The sequence below is a fragment of the Stegostoma tigrinum genome, chromosome 30 (assembly GCF_030684315.1).
Source record: "Stegostoma tigrinum isolate sSteTig4 chromosome 30, sSteTig4.hap1, whole genome shotgun sequence".
Classification (NCBI taxonomy): domain Eukaryota; kingdom Metazoa; phylum Chordata; class Chondrichthyes; order Orectolobiformes; family Stegostomatidae; genus Stegostoma; species Stegostoma tigrinum.
Window position 1 is genome coordinate 31,752,944 of NC_081383.1, and position 20,277 is coordinate 31,773,220.

The following is a 20,277-nucleotide window of genomic DNA, read 5'->3' on the forward strand; positions in this document are numbered from 1 at the left end:
GGCCATTTATCCCATTAAAACTAGTCCACCATTGAATGAGATAACACAGTGTGGAGCTGGAGGAACACAGCGGGTCAGGCAGCATCAGAGGAGCAGAAAAGCTGACGTTTTGGGTCGGGACCCTTCTTCAGAAATTGAATGAGATTGTGGCTGATTTGATAATCCTGGGACTCCACCCATTTCTTTATATTGTGTCAAGTGAATTAAATTTCCTTAAGAATGGCATCTGTGATGTTGGGGACCACTGGAGGAGGGAGAGATGTTTCATCCTTCTGACATTTCTTGCTAATTACCAGGGAAGTAGCACTGAGTAAGTTGTTGGAACTGTGAGTTGACAACTCCTCAGAATCTAGCGTCTTAAGAGAAGTAACTAGTAAGATAGTTGATGTGTTGTCTTTAATTTACCAAAACATATTAGATTTGGGGAATGTTCCTTCAGACTGGAAAATAGCTAATTTTACTCCTTTATTCAAAAAGGGAGGAAGGCATAGAGCAGGTAACTATAATAACAATATATAACTATAGTAACTAAATATCTGTGACAGTGAGATGTTGAAAACTATTATCAAAGATGTTATACCAAAGCACTTGATAAGTTAAAGATAATCAGGCAGAGTCAACATAGTTTTGTCAAAAGGTAACTACGTTTAAAACATTTAGTTGGAGTTCTTTGAAGAGGTAACCTAGCCTGTGAATAAAGGGGAACCAGTGGACGTTTTGTACTTTAGATTTTTCAGAAGGCATTTCCAGGAGCAACGGTCATTGTGGGAAGTAAAATGTCATGGTCTACAGTGTAACATATTGACATGGATAGAGAATTGCCTGGTTAACCAGAAGCAGAGAGAAGAAATAAATGGGCCTTTTTCATGCTGACAGAATTCAATGGGTGATATGCCACAGGGATCAGTGCTGGGGCCTCAATTTTTAAAATTTATGTAAATGATTTCGATGAAGGGACAGAAGACATGGCAGCTACTTTTGCTGATTGTGCAAAGATAGGTAGGAAAGTGAATTATGAAGAGAGCACAAGGACAAAAAGATGTTGATAGGTTAAATGAGTGGGCAAAGATCTGTCAAATGGAGTATAAGTTGGGAAATTATGAAATTTTCCAATACGGCAGAACAAATAAAAAGAAGCATATCATCTAAATGGTGAGAGGTTGCAGAGCTCTGATCTGGGTATTCCGGTGCACGAATCACAGAAGGCACAGCAAGTAATTAGGAAAGCTAATAGTGTTATGGTTTATTGTGAAGGGAATTGAATGCAAGAGTATAGGATACATCTCAGTTATACAGGGCATTGGTGATCCCAGTCACAGTACTGGTCACCGTACTCAGAGAAGGATGTTAATGCATTGGAAGCAATTCAGAAAAAGTGTACTGAACCAATACCTGGAATGGTATTGACTTATGAGGAAAGCCGAGACAGGTAGGCCTGAAATCTCTGGAGTTTAAAAGAGTCAGAGGTGACCTAATTGGAATATATAAAATCCTGAGCAGACTCAGATGTGGAAAGGATGTTTCTTCTTGTGGGAAGATCCAGAACTAGGGATCATAGTTTAGAAATTAGAGGCCACCTATTTAAGACAAAGAAATGGGCAAAAAATTCTCTGAGGTTTGTGAGTCTTTGGAATTCTTTCCCTCAAAAGGCAATGGATGCAGAATCTTTAAATATTTTCAAGGCAGAGGTAGATACATTCTTGATTACCAATGGGATGTAAGATTATCAGGGGTATGCAAGAATGACAAGTTGAGGTTAAAATCAGATCAGCCATGATCTTATTGAAAAGCAGAACAGGACAGAAGGACCAAATGGCCTCATCTTGCTCCTTGTTTGTTTGTTCCTTTGCTTAATAGGCCCCACAATTCACCGCCAGATGTGAAATATACTCTTTTTGGCTGAGTGATCAGTTTCTGATCTGAATATCATTCCATATAATCCCTAGTGGACATCAGATTCCAATACAGTACTGACAATCTCACTGAAAGAGGCCACAGGGTGGCTGATGTGGACAAGGTACATTCACATTGATTCAGTACAGGAGTTGTTCTGACGTTAAGAGACACTTGTACATCTCTACTAATAAGATCACAATATTTTCAGCTGTTGACTCAGGAGGGAAAAATATCACCACCAATCTTTTCCAAGCTCTAATGAATTTATCAAGAAGCCTTCAATTAGGAAGAATAGTGAAAATAAGGATATATGAACACCAATGAGCCACCAAGAGACACGTCCAATTCTCACTCGTCTTACAACACACGGACAAAGAGGGACACGAATTCAACTGGGACAACACATCCATAATCACACAAGCCAAACAGAGACACGCCAAGGAATTCCTGGAGGCCTGGCATTCCAACTGCAACTCCGTCGACAAATACATTGAACTGGACCTTGATGTACAAACCACTGAAAAACCGAACTGAAAGTAATACCACCCACCCCAGCAAACCAAGGCATGTAAATAACAAGTAGGAAACAACACCAACGCTTCACTGGAGGCGCACTGACGATGTTACTCAGCAGGGTGATGAAACGTCTGCAATCAGACACACGAGCTTAGTGAGCAAGTCTACAACCTTATCCATAAGCCAAGCTACAAATCTTCCCAAAAAAGACCTCAATTGACGTCTCAGATTAACCTCTATTACCAGCAATGACTGTTTTTTGGAGCAGGAAGAGAATTTTGCATAGTGTGTCAGATTCTAAAAAAAATCTATTGGTAACACGCATTTTAATGATGTAAAGGAGGAGTGAAGACTGTACTCAGTGAAGCCAGTATTCTGTCTATTGCAATGTTGTATAGATTTAAAGACACAACAACTGAATATGAATAGTTTGTTAATGTCATTTTGTTTCTTAAAGAATTGTCAGTGGGAGTTACAGAATTGGCTAATTCATGCTCTCTCAAGTCAAACAAAGAAGAGGATGATGGAGCTATCAGTATTTGTTCAGAGAAGACAGCCTGCCACTATGAAGCTAAATCTATACACTGTTTAAGATATGCTAGTACGAAGCTGAATCTTTTTGTGAGGCTGTATCTTCAAAGTGGCTTCTCAGAACATGACCTTCACTCGCTAGAAACACTACTCAGTAATTCGTATTATGCATAAAAGTATACGGTGATCTATTGCGCTAATAGAATATATGAAAAATTCAAGAAATCAGTTAGTATCGGAGGAAAAAAAGCAAAGCAAATGGAGCACTTGTTCAGAAAAGGTTTTTTTAATGTCAGCACTGGTTCTGAAGCACCTGGTACATTAACCTCTTTCTTCTCTTTCGAATCCCACTATCCTGCTTTGCATGTTTCTACCTTGATTCCAGATTTCTAGTTTTTCATTTTATCTGGCAAGCTTACTGTACTTACGACTGACAGTGGATAAGCATATCTTAAATGGATAATTCAAACATGAGCTGAAAAGCCTTTGAATCTGGATCCCACTGAGTTGCTTTGTATTTTATAATTGTCATTTGCGATATATTCAGCATATCAAACCTTCATCAATAACCTTGGGAATTAGAAAATGTTTAGTTTGCACATTCTGTTGTTAAACTGTGCAACACAATAAAGCTGTCATTTATGATTTTAACTGTGGTACATTCAGTACCTGTAATTATTAATTGTCACCCGCCCCTTTGTGCAATCTGTTCACTGTGCTGCAATGCTCGATATATATGATACAGAAAATAAGATGTTTTTGCTCAAATTAATAAGTTATATTGTATTCTTCTCCTACCCTGATTTGCACATGTGGTGAATAGCTCTATAGATATCATCTCCTCCGAGTATCCCACAGATGGGGCCACATAGACACTATAAGCAAGTCATCAAGTTGTACATGATTTCAGCCAAATCTTCTTCCCCCCCCATACTTTACATTGCAGCAGGAGTCCATTCGGCTCCATCACATCATTGTGGCTGGAACAATAGGCTTCTTACAGTCAGGAAGGAGAGATCACGTCCAAAGTGAGACGCAGCCCGAGTGAGTGCATAGTTTAGGGACTTTACCTCACAGTGCCAGGGGCCCGGGTCCGATTCCGACCTCAGGCAGCCATTTGTGTGGAGTTTGCGCATTCTCCCCGTGTCTGCATGGGTTTCCTCTGGGTGCTCCGGTTTTCTTCCGCAGTCCAAAGATTCTGAGGAAGGTTCACCAGATTCGAAACATTAACTCTAATTTCTCTTCACAGATGCTGCCAGACCTACTGAGCTTTTCCAGCAACTTCTGTTTTTGTATCTGATTTACAGCATCAGCAGTTCATTCGGTTTTTATTCAGATAAATTGAAGCCCAGGATCAGGGGCCCAGCTCAAAACAAAGAGTGACATCACAGGAAAACCATAAGTTAATTGGTTGGCAATAGTGAGTAATTTGACAATCTATAATTGGTTACTTTCAGGTTGAAGATAAGAAAGAGAAAAACTACAGGCTAATAACTAAAGGACCGGTAGGAATTATTTAACAAAAAATTGATGACTAAGTAAGTAAAATAGAGATGTTTGGCCATGCAGTTAGTTGCAACAACATGATGTGAGAGCTAGTGAGCCCCATTGTAGTTCATAGTGACCACGTCTGTAATGTGTATTGGTTGCTTGAGGAACTCCAGTTCAAGGATCATAGAATCTTTACAGTGTGGAAACAGGCCATTTGGCCCAACAAGTCCACACTGACCCTCAGAGCATCCCACCCAGACCTATCCCCTTAATCTACATATCCATGAACACCCCGGGCAATTTAGCACAGCCAATCCACCTAACCTGCACAAATTTGGACTGTAGGAGGAAACCAGAGCACCCGGAGGAAACCCACACAGACACGGGGAGAATGTGCAAACTCCGCACAGACAGTCGTCCGAGGGTGGAATGGAACCCGGGTCCCGGTGCTGACAACTGAGCCACCGTGCCACCCTTTACAAGTGGCAGCGGTGGGACTGCCGAGCTGGAGTCTGAACTTCAAATACGGTGACACATCAGGGAGGGAGAGAGCTACCTGGATGCTATATTTCAGGAGGTAGTCACACTCCTTGGATTAACTACCTGAAATTCAGTCAGTGGTCAGGGACAGGAGGGTGTGACTACCACTGAGACACGAAGAGGATTCTAGGAGGTAATGCTGAAGGAACCTCAGCCCATGAGCTCGTCTAACAGGTTTGAAATTCTTCTTGCTCCCTGTGTGGAGGGTGGATGAGCAACCTAACCTAACACCATGGTACAGAGAACCATTCATGAGAGGGAAGAAAAGAGAAATGCAATTGTAATCAGGGATAATATAGTCAGAGGTATAGACAGTGTTCTCTGTGGCCAGGATCAAGAGACCAAAAGGCTGTATTGCCTGCCTGGTACCCATGCTCACAACATCTCATCTGGGTTGCAGAGGAATTTGGAGTGGGAGGGGAGGATGCAGTTGTCAAGGTCCTCGCAGGTATCAACAGTATAGGTGGAAACAGGTTCTGATGATGAAATGTGAACAAGTGGGGACTAAATAAAAAAATTAGCATCAAAAAGGTAATAATCTCTAGATTACTACCTGACCCATGACCAAATTGACACAGGGTCAACAAGATGAACGAGGTAAACACATGATTCAAAGATTGGTGTGGGAGAAACAGGTTCAAATTCAAGGGGCACCAGGACTGGGGAAGAAGAGAGCTGTGGGTTCAGTTACGTGGAAAATTATGGAAAAAGGCAAGGTCAGGGGGCACACAGGAGAGGTTATTTCTGGCGTAAATAATAGGACAAAGAGTATGGAAAGGGTCAAAAATCTAACTTCAGCAACAGCATATAAGGGGCACAACTGTGAGAAGGGGTTAGCAACTCAATACAAAGGGTGTTGTATTTAAATGCACACAGTAGATGAAACAGAATAAATGAGCTTGTAGCGCAGATTAAAATTGATGGATACAGTGTTCTGGGTATCACAGAGACATGGCTGCAAGGGGGTCAGGGCTGGGAACTCAGTATCCAAGGATCCTATCAAAATGACAGACATACGGGTAGGGGGTTAGTGACTAGCGGAGTTCCATAGGGGTCAGTTATGGGGAGCACAACTATTCAGTGGTAGTCGTGGAAGCGGAGTCATTAGTGACATTTAAGCGACTGCTGGACATGCACATGGACAGCAGTGAATTGAGGGGAGTGTAGGTTAGGTTATTTTATTTTTGGATTAGGAATATTCCACGGCACAACATCGTGGGCCGAAGGGCCTGTACTGTGCTGTACTTTTCTGTATTCTATGTTCTATCAGCAAACTGGATAAAGGAACTGAGTGCATTGCTGAAGTGTTGAGGAGGTGAGGAGGCTGCAGAAGGATTTGGAGAGTAGGCAAAGAAGTATCAGATGGGAATGCGGGAAAGTGTAAAGCTGTGCACTTTGACAGGAAGAATAGAAGCATAGAGTATTTTGCAAACAGGAAAAGGATTTGGAAATCTGAAACACAAAGGGACTTAGCAGTCCTAGTTCAGGATTCACTTAGGTTAACGTGTAGGTTCAGTTGGCAGTTAAGAAGGCACTGCAGTGTTAGCATTTATTTCAAGAGGGTTAGAATATAAGAGCAGGGATATACTGCTGACGCAAAATCTGAAATTGCTAGAAAAGCTCACCAGGGATGTACTGCTGGCACCAAAACAGAAATTGCTGGAAAAGCTCAACAGATCTGGCAGCATCTGTCGTGTCAAGAGAAATCAGAGCTAACATTTTGGGTCTCGAGAACCTTCTTACAGAACAAATGGTAGCTAGTAAAATGTTTTTTATGCAGATGATAGGGTAGGGGGAGGGGATAAGGAGTAACTGATAGGTGGAAGTAGGGCCCAGAAAAAGAACAGTCGGACAGATAACGGAGTGGATAACAGTCAGCCGAGGAGAATGAATTGATCATAATGGGGACTAGCAATGCTAACAATGAGTAACTGTACAATAGCTGACCATGTAATAACAAAACTTGGTGTGTGGGGCTTGGGGTAAGGACATGGGACAAGGTGCCTCAAACCCTAACATTGTTGAACTAGAGCTTAAGTCCAGAAGGCAGTAGAGCTCCCAAGCAGAAAATGAGATACTGTTCTTCTAGCTTGCGCTGAGCTTCACTGGAGAACTGTAGCAAGCCTGAGACATAGATGTTGGCCAGGGAACAGGCTGGTGTGTTGAAGTGACAGGCAGCTGGATGCTCAGGACATTTTTGCATACAGAAGGTAGGTATTCTGCAAAGCAGTCATCCAGTCTACGCTCCGTTTCCCCAGTGTAGAGGGGACCACATTGTGAGCATTGGATGCAGTAGACTAGATTGTGGAAAGTGCAGTTAAAGCACTGCTTCACTTAGAATGTGTGTTTAGGCCCTTAGATACTGAGGAGGGAAGAAGTAAACAGGCAAGCATTATATCTTCTGCAGCTGCTGTGGGGCTATGGCATGGGGGGTCAGGTGTTGGTAATGAAGGAGGAGTGGAGCAAGGTGTATACCAGAGGGAATGAAGGCTGACACAGGAGAGGAGGGAACTATGTGACTGGTGGTGGCATCTTGCTGGAGGTGGCGGAAATGGCAGGTGATGAACCACTGGATGTGGATACCAGTGAGATGGTAGGTGAGGGCAAGGGCTCCCTACTGCTGTTGTGGGAGGGAAGAGAGGAGGTGAGGGCTGACGAACGGGAGATGGATTGGATCCGAGTGAGGGCCCAGGCAACCACAGTGTTGGGGAATCCTTGGTTGAGGAAAAAGGTGGATATTTTGGAAACCGCTTTGTTGAAGTTGGCATCATCAGAACAGAGGCGACAGAGACAGAGAAACTGGGTACAATGGAATAGAATCTTTACATGAACCTGGGTGTGAGGATGTATAGTCAAAATAACTGTGAGAGTCTGTTGGTTTGTAGTGGATATTGGTGGCCAACCTATCCTCAGAAATGGAAACAGATGTTGAGGAAGTGAAGGTAAGAGTCAGAGATGGACCAGGTAATGGTGAGATCTGGGTGGAAATTCGAATGAGGGAGGGAAGCAGCACCGATGATATCATCAGTATTCTGGAGGAAGAGCAGTGGGTAAGAATGTTATGGTCTTATGGTTGACTTGACAAGCCAACTCCAAATTTCAACTCGTAGCCAGTAGTTATACACCACATTTCAAATGCATTTCTAAAAATGCAATGTGTTTCTGCCTCTACCATCACTTAAGCCCGTGAGTTTCATCTCTCACTACCATTTGGTGACAAATGTTCTTTACAAATGTCTGCTCATCTTCCTGTAAAACACTTTAAATCTATGTCCACTGATTATTAGTTTCTCTTCTATGGGAGCGTCTTCCCATGCACTCCATCCAGGCTCCTCCTAATTTTTTACACTCACATTTCTTGTCAGCTTGCATATTGCAAAGAAAACCATTCCAGCCTACCAAAATTATATTTTCCATAACTGCCAATGTCCTGCCAAAAACCTCAGCTGCCCCCTCTGTAGTGTGAGTAACTTTGAGAGTATTGATCTATACAATGTCAAGAGTTCATATGCAGCAGAGGGTGGAAAATTAGCAAAAGGAGGGGAGAATTTATAATGGTATACTTGTGTTCATTATGTGATCTCTGCTCCCTCTTTGTTTAACAGCTCCTCCTTCACCCAACACTGTCTGAGCTCTAAGTAGAACAAAATTGTTCCTGGGGATTATTAAGTGACACCTTTAGTTGGTTTGTTTCATATTTTATTTGGTTCTTCAATCATGGTGGAATCTGCGGTGTACTTGGAGAAGGAATAGATTATGAATATTTGACAGTTACAGTTTTCTACAGTTTACCTCATTTCTGAAGAAGGGTCTAGGCCTGAAGTGTCAGCTTTCCTGCTCCTCTGATGCTGCTTGGCCTGCTGTGTTCATCTAGCTCTACACCTCGTTATCTCGGATTGTCTAGCATCTGCAGTTCCTACTATCTCTGAAACAATTTTAATCCCACTGCGAAGCCTCTTCTAAGGATGCCTACCTTGAAGAAGTTACCCTCCTCCCTCTGGAAAGACTTCAGTTGCCCATTTCTGAAGAAGGGTCTAGGCCCGATACGTTAGCCTTCCTGCTCTTCTGATGCTGCTTGGCCTGCTGTGTTCATCCAGCTCGACACCTTGTTATCTCAGTTCGCTATGTCACTGCTCTCCTTTCCTACTTGGACCCACACCACCTGATGGTTGAATTTATGGCATTAATTAACAGGTTGCTCTCAATACAAAGTACTCTGTGTAAATCTATTTAATCTAATCTTGCAACAAAATTCAGGAGTTCTTCCAACAGTAAAACTGGTAATGGTGTGTCAGTTAACACCTTTTTCAAACAAAAAGGAATTGGTGAATAATTAAACAGAATTGAGATGAAGGTTATGGAGATACCTGGTGATTTTAAATGTCATGAATGGAACATAAGGCTTCCCATCCTGTTAGGACCAGGGAAATGCCAAGATAGAAATCTTCTCGTTTAAAAAGTACAATGTGGGTTAGAGAATGACAGTGCATATTTGCTTTATTAACAGCTGGAGACAAGGCAGCCAAAAGGTTGCAGAACCAGCCTCTGTGGGATTCAAATAAATTGTTTACAATCTATGACGGAGCAGTTCTAAGTGACATAAATCAAAACTTGATTCTAACGCTCGCAGTTTCAGGAACAGTCAGATATTGAGATCCCACTAACTAATATCACTCAGTATTTTGAGTCCAAAATATTAGTTAAAAAGTGAAAACAGAATAAATCAATAAATCGCTTCATGCATGGTTCTTGTTAACAAAGCAAGTTGACTATCCCCAGTTATCCATTTTTTCTGAGATATCAAATTCAGATTAGGAAATACATTTTCAGGCACTTGTACTATCCACAATTACTTCACTCAGGAATGGAAGATTTTTTTTCCCCTGAACTAATATCTTTTACCTTGGTGACCAAGTCAAACCGCAAAATAACAAAAACAGAAGTTGCTGGAAAAGCTCAGCAGGTCTAGCAGCATCTGTGAAGAAAAAATCAGAGTTAACGTTTCGGGTCTGGTGACCCTGCCACAGAACAAAAGTGGGTGTTTACTGCAGCAAGGCAATGTGTTCCATAAGACATTTGCAAGCCCTAATTGTTTATAAATCATACGCCTAGCACAGCTACCAACTCATCTGTTCATCCGTTATTCGGCTTGCATATACGTTCAGTTAATCTTGTGAAAAAAGGAGTGTTCTGCACAATTCATTGAATGTTTCAAAATGTGAAATCTACATTAGTTCAACAAAACCCGAAGAACTAACATTCTTCCTTTTTTTTATTCCCCTGAGATCTATGTAACCTACATTTCATTATGGAATCTTTACTGACAGAATATGTTACTTTGCCAGTCCAGATTGTAGAAAATTGGTTGCTTTGCAGCAAAGAGGATGCAGAGTGATCATGTTCTTTTTGCATATTTCAAGGAAGACTTCTCAATTTGTCCTGCTTTGTAACCTATAATTTTCTTTTTCCACAGAAGCTGACCTGGCGATCGAATCAATATGACATTGATATCTGCAGAATGAAAGGCAAAAATGAGGTACACCTGCAAACAAATTAGTATTTTTTAAGTTCAGCAACTGTGTCACTCTGCACCTGAGGGGCAGTATCTTCCATTTTTATTATCACTGAATTATATTGTCAAACATGATTTATTAGCTGTCCATGTAATTGGTTTTGCAATTAATTATTTCCAGTTCACTGATCAAAACAGAGGCATCTCAAAATTCAGGGAAATTTAATCATCTAATTTTATTACATATATTCCATGTCCAACTGACCTCACACTGGGATCAGATTGCAGTGTAAGCCTGCATTTCAATTTGGCTCTTCCTGGTTCTACATAACATGTTGAGTTCAAATAAAGCCTGGGACTTTGTTTAGAGCAGTAGAATGTTGCTCTGGGTCAGATTATTGCATGTATGACAGCATTTACATCAATATGAAAGTTGTCATCTTTGCTGACTAACAATCTGAATGTTTTGGCAGTAGTATTGCTGAAAAGTGAGTTGTTTCACCAAAACACTTCATCTCGTTTTTGTCAAGTCAAGCATAAGAACAGCAAATTTCATGCAATCACAATTTATATTAAGGAGTTATACAAATTGTTGTGATTAATAACTAGGTATTCTTTAATTGTCTTTCTGAGTGCAAGACAAAATGCTTAGGCAACACTTTCTATTTTTTGCAATATTTCAAACAGAACAGGTGCAGAGATAAACAAGTAACTTGGATATGCTGTGTAAATACCCATTTTTGGTGATCATCATGAAAACCTGCAAAAGCAAAATATTTGCAAGTGCTACTAATTTGAAATTAATACAAAGGATGCTGGAATTGCTGAGCAGAACAGGGATATCCATGGGAAGGGAAAAGTCACTGAATTTAATGTTTCAGATGTCATACCCCTAGTAGGAATTGGAAGATGATTCAGAAGAACATCTTATCTGGAAGCACATACTTCAAGTCCCAATGTTTATTTGCCTGAAAAATGTGTTATGCTCTTCCGAGTAAACCTCAGTGTGCTTGAAATATAATAACGATAAGTGTCAGATTTAAAAGCTCACATGATATTGTCCAAAGCTTCATGTTTGAAAGTTAAGATGAGTGCCAAGTGCAGCTGAATTTATCCAAGGATTCAAAATGAAGCCTTCTTTGGCAGTGAGGTGGTGCATTTTATGAGAGGAGAGAAAAGGAATGGGGATATACATCAAATGAAACCTACAGACCTATGTCAAGTTGCAAGGTGTGTTTATTGTAATTTAAATTGTGATTTATTGATTAGTTGATTGATTTATTGTCACTTGTTCTGAAGTACAGTGAAAAGCTTTGTTGACGAACAGTACAGGCAGACCATAGTAAGCAAAGGATGCACAGATCAAAAAGACCTAGACAGAGGCATACAGACTGTGTTTCACAGGGCGTGTACTAGGCAAGATCAACGTTAGCAAGATCAGCATTATTGGAAGCTAGCAAGTCAATTCAGTAGTATAATAATGGCAGTCTACTAAAGTTTGTCTTGTCAAGTTCTCTTATCAAGGTAGAAGTAAAAAGGGAAGTAAAAACAGATTTTTATTAATATAAAGGATATGAATTTTCAGATCCATTCAGAATGGCACTGCATCTGCTAACATTTACTCCCTGTAACACCCACACCACAGTACCAGCAGTGTGTATCATCTACAGATGCACTACACAAATTCAGGATACATTCATAGACCCTACCCTCCAAATTCACAACCACTACCATCTTTAAGGGCAAGGGCTGAAGATACATGTGAAAAGCATCATCTGCCAGTTCCCCTCCGAACCTCTCACCATCCTGACTTGGAAATACATAATTTTTCCTTCACTGTCATTGGGTCAAAACCCTGGAATTCCACCCCTAACAATATTGTGAGTGTGCCTGCATCAAATGGACTACAACAGTTCAAGAAGGCTGGTTACCACTATCTTCTCAAGGACAATTAGTGATGGACAATAAATGCTAGCCCTAGCTAGTGACACAAATCAATCCCATAAATAAATAAACTTTTGAGCAATGAATGAAAATAGAGTTGGGAAAAAATCAATGCTTGGCTTCCTCTTGAGCGGAAATAAAACAATTCTTAACCTGTTTAGAATTTAGCTTTTCACTGTCCCTAACAAATGAGTGATAGTTTTTCAGCATGCAATTAATAACGCAGAGCTTGACAAGTCTGACAATGGATCACAGGCTCAGTTGCAGAGATGGAATGTCTCTTCAGGAAATTACTTCAAAGATTTTAAATAAAACATTCCTATCAGTTAGAAATCCTGCCAGGAAAATAAGGAGTTCTGCTCAGCTTTCTTTCTTAGAGCTCATTTAAAAGAAAATATGCTGCAGAACTCGACTAACCATTGTTCACGTGAGAACCCTAACAAATAGCACTGCTGGGATTTTTGACCATTATAGCATTACAGTTGTGACTTATCTTATTTAATAGCCATGGTCCTGGTAAGGTCACTGGATAAGAATCAGGAACTGGAAACTTGATAGATTTGAATTCTCGTTCTCTCCGAGAGAGACTGAAGTTGGCTCCAACTGAGATTGACCCCTGGATGTTTGTGTTTGGATAGTTCAGCACCACCCTGGAGATTTGGTTCATCATTCCTCTAGGGGAGACCTTAAATTCCTATAAACAATGCATCTTATTAGTGCTTTTTGAGCGCATTTCACATTGAAATGTCTTGATGAGGTTTTACATAATTAGTTATTATGTAGTCAAATAAAATAATCAGCCTTCCCCAGCAATGTCCCACAAGGACCAATGGAACAAATAGTGAATTAATCTGTTTTAAGGTGATAAGAGGAAGAAATATGAACCAGGGCAGACAGCCTGCTATGCCTCCAATACAATACCTTCCATTTACACTTGGAGTAATTATAGAAATAGGTAGAACTGTGTAAAGTACAACACCTTTCACAATGTCCCCGTATAACATTGGAGACTCGGGCCAGTTTTATGAACTGACAGCCTGGAGGGATTCAGTTTGAAACATGATTGCTACCAATGAAGCCTTGCATAAACAGTCTTTTGGAGCATATCTTAACATAATAAGATTTTTAACAACATGGATTTAGGAAAGGCCATTTAAGCCTTAAAGACTGCTTCTTCTTTCACACCCCAGATGCTTTCAAGATTCATTTGTTCTTTCGGAAAGTTTTGTATAAATATGACTTGCAGTCCCCCATATTTTTAAAAAGGTAAAGTTACCATGGTCTTACCAGATCACAGGGCTGCTGTCTTATTAGAGAGAGACAACTGATGGGGTTTTAAACTGAGGGTCACCACGAATCAGGTGGGGCGAGAGGTTGCGAAGGAAAGTCCATCATGCTAATCTCAGCCGGTGTGTGGAATGAGCCCCGTGCTGTTGGCATCACTCTGCATTGCAAACCAGCCATCCAGCCAACTAAGCTAACTGACTTCCAGCAGATTCTTCAAATGCCAGGTTATAATGGAGGGTCATTTCAACAGCTACTGAGCCAGCCATCCTCCACAAATATCAAGACCACTGAAATCAACCCCTCATGTCAACATGGTTCCGGCCGCATGAGGAAAAATCAGGTCACTTGGAATATGTGGCTATCTATCATCTATTATTTATCTCTGTAACTCACTTCGAACTCACTTTTGCAGAGATGCAATGCAGCACCAATATATTTGGTGAGCATTTGTAGATCTGTGCCCTGAGGGTAGAAAGGTCTCCCAAAATCTAGCGTCTGTGATGTTTGTATAAACCTTAATCTTTTACCTCTGTGTTAGCTCGTTCTGGGTCAGTTCTTTAAGAGCTAATAATGTGCAAAAAGTAATAATGCAGCATGGAGCTGGAGAACACAGCAGGCCAGGCAGCATCAGAGGAACGTTTTTTAGGAAAGCTGACATTTTCAGGTCTGAAGAAACGTTGGCTTTCCTAAAAAAGCTCCTCTGATGCTGCCTGGCCAGCTATGTTCCTCCAGCTCCACACTGTGTTATCTCTGACTCCAGCATCTGCAGTTCTTACTATCTCAATGTGCAAAGAGTGGTCTATTTTAGATTTTCACGAGCCCTCATGTTTTGCTTTTGCTCATATGTAAATTGTCTATGTCTTTCTGTCGTTTGAAGATGTGCGTTGTGTCTTCTGTCAATCTTTTATTCCTCAGTGAATGAAATTCAAGTCTGTTCTTTTGTGATTTAGAAACTCAAGTGCTTGAATTGTCCTTATAAGGTATCTTTTGTAACGGAGAGTGATATGGCAGTGCAATTACTCTTGTTATAACTTTTCATTTCTGTGATAACCTAAACTAGATTGAAACATTGAATAGTTAACACATTAGAGGGTGCGGATTGAGTGAAGAGGGGTTAAATGTTGGAAATTCTTTGAAGTTGAACTACCGTTAGAGAGTGATTTATTTTTGCACTAACCCAGCTCTGTAGGCCTGATCTCCCAATTAAAGGACATAATTTTGACCCTTCTTCTGTATCTTTCCATTGTTTGAGTCTCAGATTAAAAACAAGGACAATTGCTGTTGTGAACCACCTCGCTCTTTTTTTTGGGTTTACGCGCAGAACTCGTGACCGAAACCTAAATGAGAGAGATAATATTCAGGTTTGGAAATTCACCAGAAATCATACCTAGAAATGATGCCTTGGTAGGATGTGTAAATCCTGAAAGCAGTAAAAGACTTTTAAAATTTCTGAATTATGGATAACACTGAATGCCAGAGACCTATAGGGCATGCATGTAACTTGTTTCTCTGTACAGTATTTCCACCCAGATAAAATGTTCTACAAGATATTTTTCCTCCCCTTTATCTGTCATTTGCTTGAAAGTGGTGGTTTTATTCTACTAAATATGAAGAACAATTCCCTCATAGACTTTTGGAACAACAGCTATGAAAAATAAATGGGAAAAGTAATTGAAATGTAATAGCTGAGAATTAATGTAGTTTTTGCTCTGAAGTGATGAAGTAGCATTTTTGAACAGATACCGAGACTTCTATTTCTGTACAAATTTACAAGATGCTTGGCTCCAAAGGATTGCTGATTGCAGCAGAACAATTCAATGATAGCAATCCGAGACAAGAGGATCCTGACTGGGATGAGTTACATACCAGCCTCTCGCTGAACAGAATGACATTAGCATGCAGCAGATCACAGATATAATTTTTAACTTTTTTTTAGTTCTAATGTGCTGGAGTTCAGTTCTTGGGTCCTCTGGAGCCCTTTAGAATTTCACCCAATTGGCACTTCTTCCTGTAAAGGCCTAGATACTGAATACAACAAGCTATTTAACTTAACAAAGTTATCACAGGCAACTACATATTTCCTGCAGGTTTGACTAGGTGCTAGTGAGTCCTAACTGATATTTCCTGCCCTCAATTAAGAAGTGCGCAAGTCAATCATTACACCCAATTTGCTGAGAACAACAAACTCAACCCAAATGATTGGTTAAACCTGGAAACCTCTCCTCTGCACTCCACTGAGCTGATTCACAGAAGCATTTTGGCTCCCCAAAGACTCACTAAATCCAGTTGCTGAGCAGTTGATCTGGAAAGACCAGCAAGTGTGGCTTTGCCAAATATGTCTATCCAATCTTTGTGTCTGTGCTGGCGTAAAACTCCACGCCATCCTCCCTGTTCTTATCTGAAAAGTGAACCTACTTCACTGAGGGTGACAATAGAAATGAAGAGGGTACAATGTCGCTGACATCCACAACAAACAGCCACAATAACCTACGCACTTTTCTTTCATTGTAATCCAGACTGACACTGAGCGTAATGTCAAACCTGCCATCTATCGAAGGACATTTGAGGACGATAGGCAGCCTGTAGGAGGTTGTTGCTGGTGCATTTGACCAATACTTAATCTTCAGTCAGCTGAACTAAGAAAATGACAATTTGGTCAGCATCATATTCCTATTTGTGGGAGGTTGCTGTGTGCAAATTGGCGGTCACATATCTTACATTACCACAGTGACGCACTTCAGAAGTGCTTCATTGGTTGTAAAGAGCTTTGAGGTTGTGAACGGTGCTGCACAAATGCAAGGAGGCTTCTCTGTTTTTTCCTGTTTCCTCAGATTTAGGGTTATTTCAGTCGGCAGGACTAGAAATGTCAGTGATGCAGACTGGATGGTTTACAAAGACGAGGCAGGTTGAACATTTGAGGCTGAATGAGGACTTAGTCACACATCAAAGTCGGTGAGGGTTGGATCAGCTGTAATCAGGCCCAGTTGGGGAGAAAATCTGGGTGAGTAAAAGATTGACAGGAAAGAGATTTAAAAAAGACATGAGGGGGAAGTTTTTTACAGAGAGGGTGGTTTGTGTGTAGAATAAACTTCCTGAGGAAGTGGTGGATGTAGGCAGAGTTACAACATTTAAAAGATACTTAGGGAAGTACATGAAGAGAAAATGTTTGGAGTGATATGGGCCAGGAGCAGGCAGGTGAGACGAGTCCAGTTTGGAATTATTGTCAGACCAAAGGGCTTGTTTCCATGCCATATAATTCTATTAATTCAGGCAGACAGACCAATTGAGAATTTGCTTGTCCAGTGAGTTGAATGAACAAAGAACTTAAAAAGTTAAGTACATGAGCACGCCCTTTGGCCCTCCAAGCCTGCACCAACATGCTGCCCATCACAACTAAAACCCCTACCCTTCTGGGGACAGTATCCCTCAATTGCCATCCTATTCATGCATTTGTTAAGACATCCTTTAAAAGCCACTATAGTATCTGCTTCCACTACCTCCCCGGCAACAAGTTCCAGGCACCCATCAGTCGGATAGGGCTAGGATCTTGATGCAAGACTACTCTCAAAGACACCTTGCTTTGAAGCCTTTAACCGATCAATCAAATGGCTCTAATAGAAACATGCAGCATGAGAAAGAAACCATTTAGCCCATTGTGATTGTGCAAGAAGCCAGTAATATCCCTTCTCCTAACTATTATTACTTTCACATTTTTATGTTTCATTTTACTTTTTGGTTTTACTGTACCCTTCACTTGACTGCAAGCCAAATACTTCTGGCAAACCGTGATTATAATTTTGTTGTAAACTGTGGAACTTGATGGGTTAGTAAATTTGCGGATGACACTAAAGTTGTTGGAGTTGTGGATAGTGCGGAAGGATGTTGCAAGTTACAGAGGGACATAGATAAGCTGCAGAGCTGGGCTGAGAGGTGGAAAATGGAGTTTAGTGCGGAAGAGTGTGAGGTGATTCACTTTGGAAGGAGTAACAGGAATACAGAGTACTGGGCTCATGGTAAGATTCTTGGTAATGTGGATGAGCAGAGAGATCTCGGTGTCCATGTGCATAGATCCCTGAAAGTTGCCACCCAGGTTGATAGGATTGTTAAGAAGGCGTACGGTGTGTTAGGTTTTATTGGTAGAGGGATTGAGTTTCGGAGCCAGGAGGTCATGTTGCAGCCATACAAAACTCTGGTGCGGCCATACTCAGAGTATTGCGTACACTTCTGATCTCCGCTTTATAGGAAGGATGTAGAAGCATTGGAAAGGGTGCAGAGGAGATTTACCAGGATGTTGCCTGGTATGGAGGGGAAGGTCTTATGAGGAAAGGCTAAGGGAAATGAGGCCATTTTTGTTAGAGAGAAGAAGGTTAAGAGGCGACTTAATAGAGACATACAAGATGGTCAGAGGATTAGATAGGGTGGACAGTGAGAGCTTTTTTCCTTGGATGGTGATGGCTAGCATGAGGGGACATAGCTTTAAATTGAGGGGTGATCGATATAGGACAGAAGTCAGAGGTAGGTTCTTTACTCAGAGAGTAGTAAGGGTATGGAATGCCCTGCCTGCAACAGTTGTAGACTCACCAACTTTAAGGGCATTTAAATGGTCATTGGATAAACATATGGATGATAATGGAATACTGTAGGTTAGATGGGCTTCAGATTAGTTTCACAGGTCGGCGCAACATCGAGGGCTGAAGGGCCTGTACTGCGCTGAAATGTTCTGTGTTCCATGTTCGACGTTCTATGTGGAAAGGTGTTGAATGTCCACAGTATTTTTTTAATATAAGAATGCATCCTTCTTGGCCTAAGTGGGAACGATAAGACAGGTTTCAGCTTCAACACGTGAGTTCTTGAATGCAGATTGACACATCAGCACAGAGGGAATGCTATATGGTCAAAGGTGCTGACCTTCAGCTGAGGGCAGAGCTTCATCAATTTGTTCCAATTAAACTGAGAAGTACCTTGTACTTATTTTGCACGCACAATGCATTAAGAGCTCAAAAAGTACTTTACAGCTATATAAGTTTTCTTTGAGGCTTAGTACTAGGAAATGAGATGAGATTAAATAGGTATGAATTTAGTCAGTTGAATGTCCTCTTTCTATGCAGTAACACTGTATGACAAGTCACAACTGTATTGTGGAAACCGATTTTCCCTCATGCAAACAGAAACATGATAATGGCCGGATAATCTGTTTTAGTAATATTGATTGAGTGACAATAGTGATCAGGAACACCTCCTCTGTTTGTCAAAGTAGTACCGTAGTATCAGATTCATCTAAGAAGGCAAAAAACGCCTCAGTTTAATGTCTCATCTGAAAGAGTGTGAGCCTACACTATAGTGTCAGCTGAGGTTGTTGCACTCAAGCTTATGATTCAGAAGCAAGCTATCCACGCTGCTGCAGTTGGAATGCGTGGCATAAAAACAATAACTGATAACCATCCATCTGAACTATGGCTGAACTCATTAGTGTTCCAAGAATATAATTTAAAATTGAAGATGACAAGCAAGAAGGGCAGGAGGTTCACTTGGTTTTGTGACCAACATTAATCCCATATTCATCAAAAACAAAGCAATTGGTCAGATTTCTTTGTTATTTTTCTTTAGCTATGCACAGAGCAAATTCTGTGTTTGCCTGTAGCAGAATGGCTGCATTTCAAAGTGATTCATTTCATGTGAAAGCCTTGGAACATCTTGAAAGTTGTGATAAGACAAGGAGGTATTGAAGCAAATGCTTTTTTTCTCTATTCCATCTTCTTGTGTCCTGTCCATCCATCAGATTTCAACTAAAGCTTAGCTGTAAGAATCACAATCACCAACAGTTTTCCCCTATCACCAGGCATTTGACAGACAAACTGTCAAGACATCTTATGTAAGAGCAGCTTTTGAATTTACAGTCACATTAAAATCTGTCTTCCTATTGGATTTCCTTTTCAATTGATTCTTGGCTGATGGTGAGAACGAGAATAATTCTTACGGTCAGTTACTAGACCTCACAAAAGAATACAACACTTGCCTTGTTATTTTTGTGAGCTTGCTAGAGTACTAGATTCCAATGTTTTATACACATGGTCTTGAATTATACTGCAGGATAGATATATATGCCCATGACTCTACTGATCCCCTCTGTCACTTCAACAGTTTTTGGTTTCTTGACCCTAACCATTTATTTTTTTCATAACAGACATCCAATTTGACTGCACCTGTCGCCCCTACAAGGATGATCTGAGCTCTCCCTTTCTTCCTTGAAAGGCTGCCAAACCTGTACTCATCTACCAACTTTCTCTGTCAGAATGAACTTCTCACATTGAACAGCTTCTCCTTCAACTCCACATGCTTCCTCCCAACAAATGGTGCTGCTATGGGCACTCACATGGGCCCTAGCAATGTTCATCTCTGTCTAGAATATGTGGAAAACTCTACAATCCATTTATAGCCTTCCATCACCTCATTCTCCAGCACCTTGAAGACTCTATCAATGATATTTACTGAACTCAACTTGAACTGGCATATTACATGAATTACCTTCCAGTTTCTATTCTTCCCTTACGTTCATTTCC

General features: G+C 40.8%; 1 protein-coding gene across 4 annotated transcripts in view; it reads left to right on the forward strand.

Moving 5' to 3' along the window:
* The window catches only part of sema6bb (sema domain, transmembrane domain (TM), and cytoplasmic domain, (semaphorin) 6Bb), a 513,075-nt gene that overhangs the window by 341,649 nt on the left and 151,149 nt on the right, over positions 1–20,277 (forward strand). For 3 of the 4 annotated variants that reach the window (XM_059638496.1, XM_059638494.1, XM_059638497.1), the window contains exon 5: positions 10,448–10,510. The exons of the other annotated variant lie outside the window; for it this stretch is intronic. In XM_059638496.1, the coding sequence (XP_059494479.1) occupies positions 10,448–10,510 (63 nt within the window). The remainder of the gene's footprint in view (positions 1–10,447; positions 10,511–20,277) is intronic. 4 annotated transcript variants of the gene reach the window in all.